Source organism: Moschus berezovskii, chromosome 8 (genome assembly GCF_049115385.1).
Source record: "Moschus berezovskii isolate FMDL1 chromosome 8, NW_MosBer_1.0, whole genome shotgun sequence".
In the NCBI taxonomy this organism is placed as follows: Eukaryota; Metazoa; Chordata; class Mammalia; order Artiodactyla; family Moschidae; genus Moschus; species Moschus berezovskii.
This window is the reverse complement of record NC_142467.1, coordinates 78,385,964-78,404,510: the sequence shown is the minus strand read 5'-3', so window position 1 is coordinate 78,404,510 and position 18,547 is coordinate 78,385,964. Positions and strand designations below refer to the sequence as shown.

The 18,547-nt window shown below is 40.5% G+C and overlaps 1 protein-coding gene across 1 annotated transcript in view; it reads right to left on the bottom strand.

The window, feature by feature from the left end:
• Nucleotides 1-15,877: 15,877 nt before the first annotated feature.
• The window catches only part of HSD17B4 (hydroxysteroid 17-beta dehydrogenase 4), a 104,822-nt gene continuing 102,152 nt past the window's right edge, over nt 15,878-18,547 (bottom strand). Inside the window, exon 24 of the mRNA XM_055429357.2 lies at nt 15,878-16,226. Within this exon, the coding sequence (XP_055285332.2) occupies nt 16,137-16,226 (90 nt within the window). The 3' untranslated portion in view covers nt 15,878-16,136. The remainder of the gene's footprint in view (nt 16,227-18,547) is intronic.

Here is an 18,547-nt window from a genome sequence, read left to right as displayed (position 1 = left end):
TCATGCAAAGATGGGCTCGATAAAGGCCAGAAATGGTATGGACCTAACAGAAGCAGAAGATATTAAGAAGAGGTGGTAGGAATACACAGAAGAACTGTACGAAAAAGATCTTCAAGACCAAGATAATCACGATAATGTGATCACTGACCTAGAGCCAGACATCTTGGAATGTGAAGTCAAGTGGGCCTTAGAAAGCATCACTACGAACAAAGCTAGTGGAGACGATGGAATTCCAGTTAAGCTATTTCAAATCCTAAAAGATGATGCTGTAAAACTGCTGCACTCAATATGCCAGCAAATTTGGAAAACTCAAGCAATGGCCACAGGACTGGAAAAGGTCAGTCTTCACTCCAATCCCAAAGAAAGGCAATGCCAAAGAATGCTCAAACTACCGCACAATTGCACTCATCTCACACACTAGGAAAGTCATGCTTAAAATTCTCCAAGCCAGGCTTCAGCAATATGTGAACCATGAACTCCCATATGTTCAAACAGGTTTTAGAAAAGGCAGAGGAACCAGAGATCAAATTGCCAACATCTGCTGGATCATGGAGAAAGCAAGAGAGTTCCAGAAAAACATCTATTTCTGCTTCATCGACTATGCCAAAGCCTTTGACTGTGTGGATCACAATAAACTGTGGAACATTCTGAAGGAGATGGGAATCCCAGACCACCTGACCTGCCTCTTGAGAAACCTGTATGCAGGTCAGGAAGCAACAGTCAGAACTGTACACGGAACAACAGACTGGTTCCAAATAGGAAAAGGAGTACGTCAAGGTTGTATTTTGTCACCCTGCTTATTTAACTTATACGCAGAGTACATCATGAGGAACGCTGGGCTGGAAGAAGCACAAGCTGGAATCAAGATTGCTGGGAGAAATATCAATAACCTCATATATGCAGATGACACCACCCTTATGGCAGAAAGTGAAGAGGAACTAAAAAGCCTCTTGATGAAAGTGAAAGAGGAGAATGAAAAGGTTGGCTTGAAGCTCACATTCAGAAAACAAAGATCATGGCATCTGGTCCCATCACTTCATGGGAAATAGATGTGGAAACAGTGTCAGACTTTATTTTTTGGGCTCCAAAATCACTGTGGATGTTGATTGCAGCCATGAAATCAAAAGACGCTTACTCCTTGGAAGGAAAGTTATGACCAACCTAGATAGTATATTAAAAAACAGAGACATTACTTTGCCAACAAAGGCCCGTCTAGTCAAGGCTATGGTTTTTCCCGTGGTCATGTATGGATGTGAGAGTTGGACCGTGAAGAAAACTGATCGCCGAAGAATTGATGCTTCTGAACTGTGGTGCTGGAGAAGACTCTTGAGAGTCCCTTGGACTGCAAGGAGATCCAACCAGTCCGTTATAAAGGAGATCAATCCTGGGTGTTCATTGGAAGGACTGATGCTAAAGCTGAAACTCCAATACTTTGGCCACCTCATGCAACGAGTTGAGTCACTGGAAAAGACTCTGATGCTGGGAAGGATTGGGGGCGGGAGGAGAAGGGGACGACAGAGAATGAGATGGCTGGATGGCATCACCGACTCGATGCACATGAGTTTGAGCGAACTCCACGAGTTGGTGATGGACAGGGAGGCCTGGCGTGCTGTGATTCATGGGGTCTCAAAGAGTCGGACACGACTGAGCGACTGAACTGAACTGGGCTGCGTGCTGGGGCCAGGGACTGGGAGAAGTGTGGCCTAGCAGGGGAGCCACACTTTAGGTCCAATTGTTGCACTGTCCCCACTTTCCCCCCAATGTGTCTGTTTGGAATTTGGTTTTTGTGGTTTTGATCTCCCACCTCACTTCCTGTAGATAGTTCACAGAGAGACATTCTGGGGTTGGGGGTGGTTTGGGTGGGTGGGGTTCTTCTTCCCTGTGTGTGTCTGTCGTTAATCTGACAATTCTCCCTCCTTCCCACTGGCCTGGCCCCTTTCCTTATATTTGCACACTCCTTTCTCTAATCTCCCAATCTATGGTGAAATAACGTTACTGCTCAGGTGTCTTCCCTTGGGACACGAGCCCAAGTGTTGGCTTGCTTCCCAATGAATCCCAACTTCAGCTGATTATTCAAAAAGGCAAAAGATTCAAATCATTGAAACGCATAGTCCTACCTAACTTCTTATGATACATTCTGTAAACAGGACTGTGTATTCTGATGATGGACCTGTTCTCAATCAGATGAAGGGGTCTCCTCCTCCTGGGCCAGCATCTGCACACAGCAGTATTGGCTTCTTGCCTAATTTACTCCCACAAGACACCTATTTGAATCTAAGTCACATTGCTTCAATTGCTTTCTCTTGGTTGGTGATACAAGATTTAATCACATTAGGAACCAAGCGACTGATGCAGTCAGTAGGTACTGACTTGCATAAGGCTGTCACTTTTTTTTTTTTTTGATAGAATTTGCTGTTCATAAACATGCTGATGTTTTTGCTCTCCTTTCCTTACCTCTCAAAGTGGGATAAGCACAAATGAAACTTTGTTCCCATAAAGGACTATCACAAAGCTTCTCTTACCTCTTGACCAAATAATCCTACTCCTGTTTCCAGTGGTCATGTATGGATGTGAGAGTTGGACTGTGAAGAAAGCTGATAGCCGAAGAATTGATGCTTTTGAACTGTGGTGCTGGAGAAGACTCTTGAGAGTCCTTTGGACTGCAAGGAGATCCAACCAGTCCATTCTGAAGGAGATCAATCCTGGGTGATCATTGGAAGGACTGATGCTAAAGCTGAAACTCCAATACTTTGGCCACCTCATGCGAAGAGTTGACTCACTGGAAAAGACTCCACGGGGAAGGATTGGGGGCGGGAGGAGAAGGGGAAAACAGAGAATGAGATGGCTGGATGGCACCACCAACTCGATGGATGAGTTTGAGTGAACTCCGGGAGTTGGTGATGGACAGGGAGGCCTGGCTTGCTGTGATTCATGGGGTCGCAAAGAGTCAGTCACGACTGAGCGACTGAACTGAACTCAACTGAAAAGCTTTGTCTAAGAAAACAGTTCAGAAGTAAAATATCTAAAACAGCAATGTTTAAATAGAGGGTATTTTGAGGAAGAGGGTATGTCATGAATGTCAATGAAGATGAAAAGGAAGATCAAGGTGAAAATGGGAGTTTTGTTGTTACTCAGTTGCTCAGTTGTGACCCCATGGACTGTAGCACACTAGGCTCTCCTGTCCATCACCAACTCCCAGAGCTTGCTCAAGCTCATGTCCATCGAGGTGATGCCATCCAACCATCATCTCATCCTCTGTCACCCCCTTGTCCTCCCGTCTTCAATCTTTCCCAGCATCAGGGTCTTTTCCAGTGAGTCAGTTCTTTGCCAAAGTTTTGGAGCTTCAGCTTCAGCATCAGTTCATTCCAATGAATATTCAGGGTTGATTTTCTTGATTGGTTTGATCTCCTTGCTGTCCAGGGGACTCTCAAGAGGCTTCTGCAACAGTACTGTCCAAAAGCATCAATTCTTTGGCGCTCAGAAAATAGAATTGCTGGTTAAGAAAACTGAGAAGATGTCAGTGCCACTCACTGACATTAGGAATGCATCATGTGGCTGGCAGGGGCACAGCCAGTGCATGTGCTGTGTGGTTTCACCTGCCTGGGCATGAGAGTGGGAGAAGGCCTTTCATACTTTCATAATTCATATGAATTCACACTTTCATAAATATTTAAAGCGAGTAAGTGACAGTTCAAAAAAATTTTTTCCAAAATGGCACTCTCAGCACCCACACCTTCAGGCCATATCCACTCCCTTTCCTCCTCCCCAGTTTACCACAGGGTTTTACATTTTTTAGAAAGTTGATTTCATTACTTCTCGGCCTTTTGGCTAAGATCAAGTGTAGAAAGTTGATTTCAAAAGAGAATATGCTACAGAGACAATATGTGGCCTGCAAAGCCTAGAATACTATGATCCAGGTCTTTACAGAAAACTCTTGCTGAAAGTTGATTTAATCCATTATCGTTTTTATTGACATGCTTGTAACTTCAAAAGAGATTAAGGAATAGGAGCTGTTCAATCTCCCGTCACATAAAATTCACTTGAACTGATCCTGTTGAGACATAATTTTATGTCTTCTTCCATGCTGCCCTCAAAAACTTCCCCGGGTCAGTGCTCCCCCAACTCACAATGCTTTCTACTTCTCTATTTTCTGATGTTTATCAGCTGTGGACTCAAAATTATGCAACCAAACTCTCTCAAACATGGCTGCTGGATGAAGCTATCAATAGCTCTTCCATGAATAAATTGTGTATTTTAGTGCAACATTTTACCTTCTCATGTACCTTTCTATCTTTAGAGCTGTAATAATTCTGATAGCTAGATGTCATGGCTTGGATGGTAAAGAATCCACCTAAAATGTGGGAGACCTGGGTTTGATCCCTGGGTTGGGAAGATCCCCTGGAGGAGGGCATGGCAACCTACTCCAGTATTCTTGCCTGAAGAATTCCCATGGATAGCAAAGCCTGGCAGGCTATATTCCATGGGGTCACAAAGAGTCGGACATGACTGAGCGACTAAGCAGGGCATAGCACAGGAAACTTCAGCCAATATACTGCAGGCATATGCAATATAAATCTAGATTTTGCCAACATTCACAATTTTTATGGGTATTTTAATGGCTTATTGTCTTTCCTCCCCTCCTCTTAAACAGCTTAGTCCACACTGTCCTAAAAGCTGTTCTTCGGAAAATCACTTTCTGTAACTTTCAGCTTTTGGGGTCTCTTAACTTCAGAATTTCTCCATGGAATTATCATTTAGTTTTGCTGAAATATTTTTTACTTAAAAAGGATAACTTTAATATTGGGGTAGTAGTATTATTAAATTGGTTATTATTCAAATCTGTTTCTCTCCAATATAAAATTCAGCTTTCTCAGATTATTTGCGCTAAAACAAACAGAGTTCTGGGAGGAGTCAAGTGACCATTCTACTACTGTGCATGAAGAATAGCCTGGCACAGGGAATACATTCGGGAGGCTTAAGGATACAGACGTGTTTACAGGTGATGAGGTGAGAAAGTGATTTAGGAGAACTAAACATTTTTTTGGGCTCCAAAATCACTGCGGATGCTGATTGCAGCCATGAAATTTAAAGACACTTACTCCTTGGAAGGAAAGTTATGACCAACCTAGACAGCATATTAAAAAGCAGAGACATTACTTTGCCAACCAAGGTCCGTCTAGTCAAGGCTTTGTTTTTACAGTGGCCAAGTATGGATGTGAGAGTTGGACTGTGAAGAAAGCTGATCACCAAAGAATTGATGCTTTTGAACTGTGGTGCTGGAGAAGACTCTTGAGAGTCCCTTGGACTGCAAGGAGATCCAACCAGTCCATTCTAAAGATCAATCCTGGGTGTTCATTGGAAGGACTGATGCTAAAGCTGAAACTGCAATACTTTGGCCACCTCATGCGACGAGTTGATTCACTGGAAAAGACTCTGATGCTGGGAAAGGTTGGGGGCGCGAGGAGAAGGGGACGACAGAGAATGAGATGACTGGATGGCATCACCGACTCTGTGGACATGAGTTTGAGTGAACTCCGGGAGTTGGTGATGGACAGGGAGGCCTGGCGTGCTGTGATTCATGGGGTCGCAGAGAGTCAGACACGACTGAGCGACTGAACTGAACTGAAAGCACCTTTGAGGTAGACTTCTGAGATTTGGTTCCCTACACTCTAAATTTCCTCTGATTCACTCTCAGGCCTTGTAGTTTGGTTGGGGTTGATCCTATCAGTTAGGAGAGTCATCATGTCAGGCCTAAGATTGCCATCCTTAGAAAGATTTGCCTGCAAGTTTGGCCCTTGGCTGAGATCTGGGAATGTAGATTTTGAGGAGGTTCCCAACGTTCCCTCACTGAGAAGAGTGGCTCCCTGTGCCCAAACTGTACAAACAATGCAGTTGATGCTAAATATCTGTTTTGCTTTTAGGAGTCTGGAATTCTGGTATAAAGTCTGGCAGAAAATGCCTGTGTGACCAGCATCCTGATGAAAACCTTAGACACTTAGTCTTGGTAGACATTTCATATGTCATCACGATCTGATGCTGGGAAAATGAGCATATCCTGGATGACTGCATAGGGAAAGAACCCTTGAACAGTGTGGAAGAAGACATAAAATTATGTCTAAACAGGATCGCTTGAATGCTTGTACCTGATTTCCTCTGGACTTCATTCACATGGCCTCTCTGATTTTGCTTTGTTTATTTTGATGTAATAAATCATGGTCATAAGTATAAAATTACATGCTGAGTTCTGCAGGTCCTGCCGACAAATCGCCAAATCTGAAGGAAATCTTGGGGTTCCCCAACACACCATCTTTAGCTTACATGCACAGGCCCTGATAGATGCAGGCTAATCAGCATACCCACCGTTTCCAGCTACTGTGATGAGTTAAGGGACTGGCTTTAACCCAATCACAGCTAGTGTGACCAGATGAGAACTTCGCTGGGGCTTCTGGAAGAACCCAGTGGTCTCTCTTCTGCTGGTTGATTAGAAATGGGACTATGAGGCTGCACCTCTTGGCTAAAGTCTTGTGACCACAAGGAAAATAGCCTGGAGCTGCTGGGGTGATACCACATGGTACTTGTGGATAAAGCAGGCAGAAAGATGGCAAGGAATTGGGCCTGGCTTCCCTGGCGGCTCAGTGGTAAAGAACCCACCTGCAATGCAGGAGCCTCAGAAGACATGTGTTCAATACCTGGGTCAGGAAATTCCCCTGGGGAAGGGTATGGCAACCCACTCTGGTATTCTTGCTTGGAGAATCCCATGGACAGAGGAGCCCGGCAGGGTACAGTCCATAAGGTCGCAAAGAGTCAGACACCACTGAAGTGACTTGGCAGGCATGCACAACACTGACTCAGCAATTTCCCTTCAGTCACTCCTACCCATCTAGATGTTTTTCAATTTGATGAAAAAGTTTCATGCCAATTTGAACTGGCTTTATTATTTGCCACTGAAAGAATTCCAACTGATGCAAACTTGAACCATGCTAAAGGATCTGACAGTTAAGATAACCGAGTAGGAATCATCACAGGTTTCTAAGCTGGAGAGTGTTAACCTGGGAAGTTCAGCTGTGTTAATCTCCAGAGGCTGCAGGGAAGTGGGGGGGTAGGAGGGTGGTGGTGAAAGACCAGCTGGAAAGCCACTAAAATGGACTATCAAGTATGAGGAACTATAGTGCCAGTACTTGGGTAGCAGCAATATGGAGAAAAATCCTTAAATATTCCGGAGGTAGAAGCGATAACAGTTGGTAAGATTGAATGTGGGGTGTGAGGAAGAGAAAAGTCAAGGATCACGCTGACTTTAACTCAGCAAAAGGTGACGTTCTTAACTAAAACAAAATACGAAAAGACAGGCTTAGGAGTGCAGAGGAAGATCACATGTTTATTTTGGGCATGTGTTTGCAGAAACTATACTTGACCCTTGAACAATGGGGATAAGGGAGTTAAGAGGACTAACCCTCCATGCATTCAAAACTTCATACAGAACTTTATACTCAGGTCTCAGCCTTCTGTATCTGTGCTTCAACCAACCTCAGATGGTGTAGTAATGCAGTATGCATTTACTGGAGAAAAAAAAAAAGACAAGTATAGGTGGAGCCATGCAGTTCAAACCTAAATTGTTCAAAGGTCAAATGTATATGAAAACAGTCTAGAAATCATTTGGCACTGTGGGTAGAACTACAGAATTATGAAGAGCTGAAAATAATGGTCAGAGTTATGAATACTCAGGTGACAGCTGAAGATACAACAGTAAATGAAATCATCTAGGAAGAAAATGTCTATCAAAAAGTGAAGAGGGCTGAAACCTTCATCAAAAGTTCTGAGAAGACAGGTAGACAGAGGAAGTTACCAAAGAGACAAGCAGAACTCAGAGAGAGTAATCCACAGGTTCATTTAAGATGATAATATATTTCTCATTGGAGAATAAAAGGAGAATAAAGAATTAAGAAGGATGGTGTATTCAATATTAAATATTACCAAAAGGGTAAGGAGTATGATGATTAATGAGAAGCTACTAAATATGGATACCAGTAACTCTCTGATCATTAAGATCAACAGAGATGGGTAAGTAAGATAATTAAAAGATCACTTTCTTAGTATGTTTTAAATTCATACTTTCATTCATCAGTGTGCAGTGGCATTTGATTAACTTTACTGTGCTATTTCTATTTGGAAGGACACTAAGCTGTTCCAAGCTCAAGCATAAAAGATAAACATTAAAAGACTGCCACTTTTTTTTTAATTCAACTAACAATGAATCACTCTAAAGTAAACTTATATGATGCAGCAAAAGCAGTTCTTAGAGGGATAGTCATGGCAATAAATGCCTATGTTAAGAAAAAAGAAGTCTCAAGTAACTTCATTTCACACCTCAAGGAACTAGAAAAGAACAAATCAAGCCCAAATTTAGTAGAATAAAGAAAACAGAAAATATTAGAACAGAGATAAAGGAAACAGAGGCTAAAAAATAAAACTATAGAAAAGGTGAATGAAACTAATAGCTGATTCTTTGAAAAGAAAAACTAAATTAACAAACCATTACCTAGACTCACCCCCCCCAAAAAAAGAGACAGAGAAAACACAAATAAAATCAGAAATGAAATAGGAAATGTTACAATTGATATCACAGAAAGAAAAAAGGATCAGAAGAGACTACCATGAACAATACCAACAATTGGATAATCTAGAAGAAATAAATAAATTCCTGGAAATGTACAATGCCCCAAGACTGAATACTGAAGAAATAGAAAAACTGAACAGACCAATTATTAGTAAGGAGGTTGAATTAGTATTCAAAAACCTCCCAACAAAAAAAATGTCCAAGACCAGACAGCTTCACCTGAATTCTACCAAACACTCCAAGGAGAATTTATATCAATCCTTCTAAAACTCTTCCAAAATTAGAAGAGGAAGAAACTCTTCCAAATTCATTTTACAAAGCCAGTATAACCCTGATACTAAAACTAGACAAGAATAACACTAGAAAATTACAGATCAATATCACTGATAAACACAGATGCAAAAATCCTCAACAAAATATTAGCAAACCAAATTCAACAATACATTAAAAGGATTACATACCATGACTGAGTAGGATTTATCCCAGGCATTCAGGGATGGTTCAACATCTATAAATTAGTCTGTGTGATACACCATACATCAACAAAATGTATGGATAAAAATTGGATGATCATCTCAATAGATGCAGAAAAGCATTTGACAAAATTCAAGATCCACTTATGATAATAACTCTCAACAGAGGGATCGTACCTCAATGTAATAAAGGCCATATATGACAATTACGAAGTTAACATTATATGCAACGTAGAAAGTTGAAAGTTTTTCCTATAAGACTAGGGACAAGACAAGGATGTCCACTCTTTCCACTTTTAATCAGCACAGTGTTAAAACTACTAGCCATAGTAATTAGGCAAGAAAATAAGTAAAAGTCATCCAAATTAGAAAGGAAGAAGTAAAACTGTCACTATTTGCAGGCGCTGTTGTTGTTGTCCAGTTGCTAAAGCATGTCTGACTCTTTGCAACCCCATGGATTGTAGCACGCCCAGCTCCTCTGTCCTCCACTATCTCCCAGAGTTAGGCTCAAATTTATGCCCATTGAGTCAGGGATGCTAGCTAACCACCTCATCCTCTCCTGCTCCCTTCTCATTTTGCCTTCAATGCCGAGGATATTGTATTTAGAAAATCCTGAAGGCTCTATACAAAAACATTAGAACTAATAAATGAATTCAGCAAGATAACAGGATACAAGATTAATATACAGAAATCTGTGCATTTCTTCACAGTAACAATGAAATATCAGAAAGAGAAAAGTAAAAAAAAAAATCCCATTTAAAAATCACATTAAAAAAAATCAAGGAATAAATCTAACCAAGGGGTGTTCATTGGAAGGGCTGATGCTAAAGCTGAAACTCCAACACTTTGGCCACCCCATGCAAAGAGTTGACTCACTGGAAAAGACTCTGATGCTGGGAGGGATTGGGGGTGGGAGGAGAAGGGGACAACAGAGAATGAGATGGCTGGATGGCATCACAGACTCTATGGACATGAGTTTGAGTGAACTCCGGGAGTTGGTGATGGACAGGGAGGCCTGGCGTGCTGTGATTCATGGGGTCGCAAACAGTCGGACACGACTGAGTGACTGGACTGAACTGAACTGAAGGTGGTGGAAAGACCTATACACTGAGAACTTAAAAAACACTGATAAAGGAAACTGAAGATGATACAAAGAAATGGCAAGATAATCCATGCACTTGGAGTAGAAGAATTAATATTGTTAAAATGAATATACAACACAAAGCAATCTGCAGATTCAATGTGATCCCTTACAAATTGTCCATGACATTTTTTTTAACAGAGTTAGAACATATAATGCAAAAATATACACGGAATCACAAAAGACCCAGAATTGCCAAAGCAACCCTGAGGAAAAAGAACAATGCTTGAGGAATAACCCTCCCAGACGTCAGATAATACTACAAAGCCACAGTAATCAAAATGGCATGGTATTAGCACAAAAACAGATACACAGATCAATGGAACAGAACAGAGACCAGAAATAAACCCACACACCTATGGTCAATTAATCCTCAACAAAAGAGGCAAGAATATACAATGGAGAAAAGACAGTCTCTTCAGTAAGTGGTGTTACAAAAGCTAGACAGATGCATGTAAATCAATGAAGTTAGAGACTCCCTCACACCATACACAAAAATCAACTCAAAAGAGCTTAAAGGTTTAAATATAAGACACAAAACCACAGAACTCCTAGAAGAGAACACAGGCAAACATTCTCAGACATAAATCACAATGATATTTTCTTAGCTCAAATTCCCAGGTCAATAGAAATGAAAGCAAAAATAAACGAGTGGAACCTAAACAAATTTATAAGCCTATGCACAGCAAAGGAAACCATAAACAAAACAACAAGACAACCTGTGGACTGGGAGAAAATATTTGCAAACAATGCAAACCACAAGGTTTAATTTCCAAAATATATAAATAGCTCATATAACTCAATATCAAAAAAACAAAAACAAACAATCCAATCAAAAAATGGAGAAAAGACTTAAGTAGACATCTCTCCAGAGAAGAAATAAACAGTCAATAAGCACATGAAATGATGCTCCACATCACTGATTACTAGAGAAATGAAAATCAAAATGACAATGAGGTATCACTTCACACCAGTCAGCACGGCCAACATCAAAAAGTCTACAAATAATAAATGCTGGAGAGGGTGTGGAGAAGAGAACTCTCATAAACTATTGGAAGGTAAATTGGTGCAGCCACTATGGAAAACAGTACAGAGGTTCCTTTAAAAACTAAAAATAGAGTTGCCATATGATTGAGCAATACCATTGTTGGGGATATATATGGGAAAGATGAAAACTCTAATTGGAAAAGACACATACACCCCAACATTCATAGCAGCACTATTTACAACAGCCAAGACAAGGCAGCAACCTAAATGTCAATCAACAGATAAATGGATAAAGAAGCTGTGCAGCGCGCACACACACACAATGGAATACTACACAGTCATAGAAGAAAATAAAATATTGTCATTTGCAACAACATGGATGGACTCAGAGATTATCATACTAAGTGAAGTAAGACAAAGAAAGACAAACATTATATAATATCATTTACATGTAGAATCTAAAAAATACTATAAATCAGCTTATTTATAAAATAGAAATAGACTCACAGACACAGAAAATAAACTTATGGTTACCAAAGGGGGAAGGGAAGGGAGAGAGAAATTACGAGTATGGGATTAACAGACATACACTACTATACATAGAATAGACAACAAGGATTTACCATATAGCAGGAGAAGGCAATGGCAACCCACTCCAGTACTCTTGCCTGGAAAACCCCATGGACAGAGGACCCTGGTAGGCTGCAGTCCATGGGGTTGCGAAGAGTCAGACACGACTGAGCGACTTCACTTTCACTTTTTACTTTCATGCACTGGAGAAGGAAATGGCAACCCACTCCAGTGTTCTTGCCTGGAGAATCCCAGGGACGGAGGAGCGTGGTGTGCTGCCGTCTATGGGGTCGCACAGAGTCGGACACAACTGAAGTGACTTAGCAGCAGCAGCATAGGGAACTATGCGGTTCCCAAGTGGTTCAGTGGTAAAGAACCCACCTGCTAATGCCGGAGATGAAGGTTTGATCCCTGGATCAGGAAGATCTGGAGGAGGATATGGCAACCCACACCAGTATTCTTATCTGCAAAATCCCATGGAAAGAAGAGCCTGGTGGGCTCTGTCCATAGGGCTCTGTCCATGGGGTCACAGAGTCATACACAACTGAGCAACTGAGCACACACACATGGAACTATATTCACTATCTTGCAAAAACCTATAAAGAAAAAGAATCTGAAGCTCTACACCTAAAACGAACTCAATATTGTAAATCAGTTTAGTTCAGTTCAGTCGCTCAGTCGTGTCCAACCCCATGGACTGCAGCACGCCAGGCCTCACTGTCCATCACCAACTCCCGGAGTTTACCCAAACTCATTTCCATTGAGTCAGTGATGCCATCCAACCATCTCATCCTCTGTTGGCCCCTTCTCCTCCTGACCCCAATCTTTCCAAGCATCAGGGTCTTCTCAAATGAGTCAGCCAAAGTATTGGAAATTCAACTTCAACATCAGGCCTTCAATGAACACCCAGGACTGATCTTCAGGGTGGACTGGCTGGATCTCCTTTCTGTCCAAGGGACTCTCAACAGTCTTCTCCAACACCACAGTCCAAAAGCATCAATTCTTTGGCACTCAGCTTTCTTTATAGTCCAATTCTCATATCCATACATGACTACTGGAAAAAACACAGCCTTTACTAGACAGACCTTTGTTGACAAAGTGATGTCTCTGCTTTATAATATGCTGTCTAGATTGGTCATAACTTTCCTTCCAAGGAGTAAGCATCTGTTTTCATAGCTGCAGTCACCATAAGCAGTGATTTTGGAGCCCAGAAAAATAAAGTCAGCCACTGTTGCCACTGTTTCCCCATCTATTTGCCATGAAGTGATGGGACTGGATGCTATGATCTTAGTTTTCTGAATGTTGAGCTTTAAGCCAACTTTTTCACTCTCCTCTTTCACTTTCATCGAGGCTCTTTAGTTCTTCCTCAATTTCTGCCATAAGGGTGGTGTCATGTGCATATCTGAGGTTATTGATATTTCTCCCAGAAATCTTGATTCCAGCTTGTGCTTCATCCAGCCCAGCATTTCTCATGATGTACTCTGCATATAAATTAAATAAGCAGGATGGCGATATACAGCCTTGACGTACTCCTTTTCCTATTAGGAACCAGTCTATTGTTCCATGTCCAGTTCTAACTCTTGCTTCCTGACCTGCATACAGGTTTCTCAAGAGGCAGGTCAGGTGGCCTGGTATTCCCATCTCTTTCAGAATTTTCCACAGTTTATCATGATCCACACAGTCAAAGGCTTTTAAATAAAAGCAGAAATAGATGTTTTTCTGGAACTCTCTTGCTTTTTCCATGATCCAGCGGATGTTGGCAATTTGATCTCTGGTGCCTCTGTCTTTTCTAAAACAAGCTTGAACATCTGGAAGTTCACAATTCACATATTGCTGAAGACTGGTTTGGAGAATTTTGAGCATTACTTTACTAGCGTGTGAGATAAGTGCAATTGTGGGGTAGTTTGAGCATTCTTTGGCATTGCCTTTCTTTGGGATTGAAATGAAAACTGACCTTTTTCAGTCCTACGGCCACTACTGAATTTTCCAAATTTGCCTGCATATTGAGTGCAGCACTTTCACAGCATCATCTTTTAGGACCTGAAATAGCTCAACTGGAATTCCATCACCTCCACTAGCTTTGTTCATAGTGATGATTTCTAAAGCCCACTTGACTTCACATTCCAAGATGTTTTGACTCTAGGTGAGTGATCACAACATCATGATTATCTGGGTCATGAAGATCTATTTCGTATAGTTCTTCTGTGTATTCTTGCTTCTTCTTAATATCTTTTGCTTCTGTTAGGTCCATATCCTTTCTGTCCTTTATTGAGCCTATCTTTGCATGAAATGGTCCCTTGGTATCTTTAATTTTCTTACTTTCTAGTCTTTCCTATTCTATTGTTTTCCTCTATTTGTTTGCATTGATCACTGAGGAAGGCTTTCTTACCTCTCCTTGCTATTTTTTGAACTCTGCATTCAAATGGGTATATCTCTCCTTTTCTCCTTTGCTTTTCACTTCTCTTCTTTTCACAGCAATTTGTAAAGCCTCCTCAGACAGCCATTTTGCTTTTTTGCATTTCTTTTCCTTGGGGATGGTCTTGATCCATGTCTCCTGTACAATGTCATGAACCAACGTCCATGAACCTCCAGTCACTCTATCAGATCTAGTCCCTTAAATCTATTTCTCACTTCCACTGTATAATCATAAGGGATTTTATTTAGGTTATACCTGAATGGTCTAGTGGTTTTCCCCACTTTCTTCAATTTAAGTCTGAATTTGGCAATAAGGAGTTCATGACCTGAGCCACAGTCAGTTCCCGGTCTCGTTTTTGCTGACTGTATAGAGCTTCTCCATCTTTGCCTGCAAAGAGTATAATCAATCTGATTTTGGTGTTGGCCATCTAGTGATGTCCATGTGTAGAGTCTTCTCTTGTGTTGTTGGAAGAGGGTGTTTGCTATGACCAGTGTGTTCTCTTGGCAGAACTCTATTAGCCTTTGCCCAGATTCATTCTGTACTCCAAGACCAAATTTGCCTGTTATTCCAGGTGTTTCTTGACTTCCTACTTTTGCATTCCAGTCTCCTATAATGAAAAGGCCATTTTTTGGGGGGTATTAGTGCTAAAAGGTCTTGTAGGTATTCACAGAAATGTTCGAATTCAGCTTCTTCAGCATTACTGGTTGGGGCATAGACTTGGATTACCGTGATACTGAATGGTTTGAGATTGCATCCAAGTATTCATTTTGGACTCTTTTGTTGACTATGATGGCTACTCCATTTCTTCTAAGGGATTCTTGCCCACAGTGGTAGATATAATGGTCATCTGAGTTAAATTCACCCATTCCAGTCCATTTTAGTTCACTGATTCCTAGAATGTCAACCTTCACTCTTGCCATCTCCTGTTTGACCACTTCCAATTTGCCTTGATTCATGGACCTACCATTCCAGGTTCCTATGCAGGATTGCTCTTTACAGTATCAGACTTTGCTTCTAACACCAGTCACATCCACAACTGGGTGTTGTTTTTGCTTCGGCTCCTTCCCTTCATTCTCTGTGGAGTTATTTCTCCACTGATCTCCAGTAGCATATTGGGCACCTACCGACCTGGGAAGTTCATCTTTCAGTTTCTTATCTTTTTGCCTTTTCATACTGTTCATGGGTTTCTCAAGGCAAGAATACTGAAGTGGTTTGCCATTCCTTTCTCCTGCAGACCACATTTTGTCAGGATTCTCCACCATGATGCATCCATCCTGGGTGGCACTACACGGCATGGCTTAGTTTCACTGAGTTAGACAAGGCTGTGGTCCATGGCTAGTTTTCTGTGATTGGGGTTTCAGTCTGTCTGCCCCCTGATACCCTTTCTCAGAGCCTACCGTCTTACTGTTTTGTAAGTGGTCGATATTGTAAATCAACTATTGCAAAATTTTTAAAGAAAATTTGGAAACACACAAAGACCTTTATCTTGCCTTAAAATAGAACTCTATTATAGCAAAGTATGTAAATGAGTCCATATGAAAATTCATGTTAAAATTGGGGTATCAATAAATCAGAGAAGAAAAAATAATAAAGTGTAAAAGACATCAAAGTAGCCTCTACTCATTTAATTTTCCTTACAATTTATAAATGCTATCACAATTCTAAAGAGACTGGACTTCGGCAAAAATTTTTTATTATGAAGACATTGGTCTAAGGACAGAAGGATAATCATGTGCCAGCTTACAATTCCTTGTAAAAATAATAACATGAAAAAAGTTAGTATAAAATAAAAATCTGAGAGTTATCTGGATGCTTAAAATGTTAAGCAATTCTCCCTGTACCTTAATTGTGATCATTTTTGCTGGATTATTTATGCATATTTAGGCGAAGAGAGTATTTAATTTTTCTGTTGTAATTAATAATGTAGTACAACCTTCAGAGCTTGGCATAGTCTTTAAGAATCATCTGGAGCTTCTGGCTCAGCAAGATATTCCCTCTGGCCTTTAGTCTGCCACTAAAGAATGCCTGGAAAGGAGAAAGGGAAAGAGTACCAACCTTTGTTACATCACAGTTTCCATCTTTTTAAAAAAGATCATTGTTAAGACTGAATACAATTGAGTTAATAACTCCGGACAACAAAGGCAATTTTTATCTAGAAATGATAGTTTAATGATTATAGATAGCACCCAATTTTTAGATATCCAAGAAAAAGTAATGATGCCTCGTATATTTTAGAAAACCATACAATAGAAAGATCTGGTGCTTCTGCTTCAACCTATGCTTCGGCTTTAATCTATGTTCTTAACTATGAATTTGAGACCATATGAATAAAAGGCTTTACTGTATTACTAACAATAAAAACATTCAATTCAGAACTTTTAAAAATAGATTTAAAACATTTATTATATCTTCATGAAACAGAAGGCCATATAGTGGCAAAATAAGATAGTCTAACAATAGATCCTAGGCTGTAGCATCAGAATGCCTGGGTTAAAATCTAGGCTCTGCCACTAAATGGAAGGTGAGCTTGGACAAATGACTTAACCTCTCTAAGCTCTAGCCTCCTTATCTATAAAGAGTATGACAATAGCACCTAAATAGCAGCTTTGTTGTATGAGTTCAATGAAACAGTGTGTAAAGTTCTTTGCTTAGCGCCTGACATATGCAAGTAGGTATTAAACTCAATATTACAAGTAAAAGGCCGTCATGTTAAAACACTAAGAGCTCCAGTTCTTTTCTGACCTGACAAAAGAAATTTGTGCAATTTCTCCCCCACTGTCAAGTTCTCTAACAGTAAAATAAAAATGATAAAACACATATAGCTTACTGAGAAAATAAGATATGGAATATGAAGTGAAAAGAAGTACCTAGATTTTTAGCTAGATTGAAAAAACTAGTAATATCCATGTATACTTAACATTACAAAGCAGCCCCACAAATAAAATGTCACTTGAGAAGCACAGCCATCAACCTGAACTGGGCATACCAGCGAAAGAGATGTTCAGAAAGCTTAAAAACATGCTCAAGATCATAGTGCCAGCAACAAATAGGCCAGGACTTGAATTTGGGTACTCTCTGCTTAACAGTGTCTCCTGATTATTAACTAGCAGCAACTTAATCTCAGTACCAAATCCTCACCACCTGGAAGAAAAGCAAAAACTACTTAAACTTTTTATCCCAAAATTAATACAGGATAATTTCATTCAATCAGGATCAAGTGCTAAGCTTTCCAGCTGGAGACTGGAATTTTAAAACGAAGACTGCTTTCACTGTGCAGCTACAGAAAGGATGGTATGCAACTCCTGCAGTCACTAGTGAGACCTGCCTGCCAGGTGCTACAATCTGAGAGGAACTTAACAACCAATAAGTAAGTAAGTAAGTGAAGTCGCTCAGTCGTGTCCAACTCTTTGCAACCCCATGGACTGTAGCCCACCAGGCTTCTCTGTCCATGGGATTCTCCAGGCAGGAATACTAGAGTGGGTTGCCATTTCCTTCTCCAGGGGATCTTCCCAACTCAGGGATCGAACCTGGGTCTCCTGCATTGCAGGCAGACTCTTTCAGCTCTGAGCTACCAGGGAAGCCCTAACAACCAATAAGAGCACCTATTTCCTTGAAGTAAGTACACCAATATTTGGTGGTTGCTATCGAGTAGAAGAATTTTGTACATAAATCTCTGTTCCTATTTAACTCTTTTCTTAGGACAGGTTCCTAGAAGAAGAATTACTGAATCATGGCCTTTACATTTTCTTGACCATACTTCCATTATCATGGTTTTCAAACTTTGTTCCTCAGTGCACTGGGGCACTGCAGTGAACTCAAACACACTTTGGAGTATTTAAATTTTTTGAAGGAAATACAGTGACATTGGTCAAAGACTCCTGTTTAGATCTATTTAATAAACTGAACCATTAGGTATTTCTTTTGGCCTAGAAATGCCATACAAATTTTTTTACTGAACTGTAAGTTACCATAAAAGAAGTCAGTGAAATTCTCACAGAGCTTTCCATAAAGACTGTATCAAATTAATATTCCTTCTGGCTACGTGTGAATTCTCTTATCCCAACCTTAATAATACTATTTTTCCAATCTCTGAAAACCTGAGGCAAAAATGACATGCTTTAATTTGCATGTTTTAGATACTGGGGAAAAATTAGTAATTGTTCTCATGTATGTTAGCCATTTCTCTCTTTCATTAATTATTGGTTCATGTCTTTTGCTCATTTTTTTTACACTGAGGTCTTAGTGTTGCCCATCGTTTTTATAGGTTATTGACACCAATATACTATGTACCATCATCCCCCCTCCCCAGGTTTATGGAATGTCTTCTAAAGGGAGTCTGACAAGCA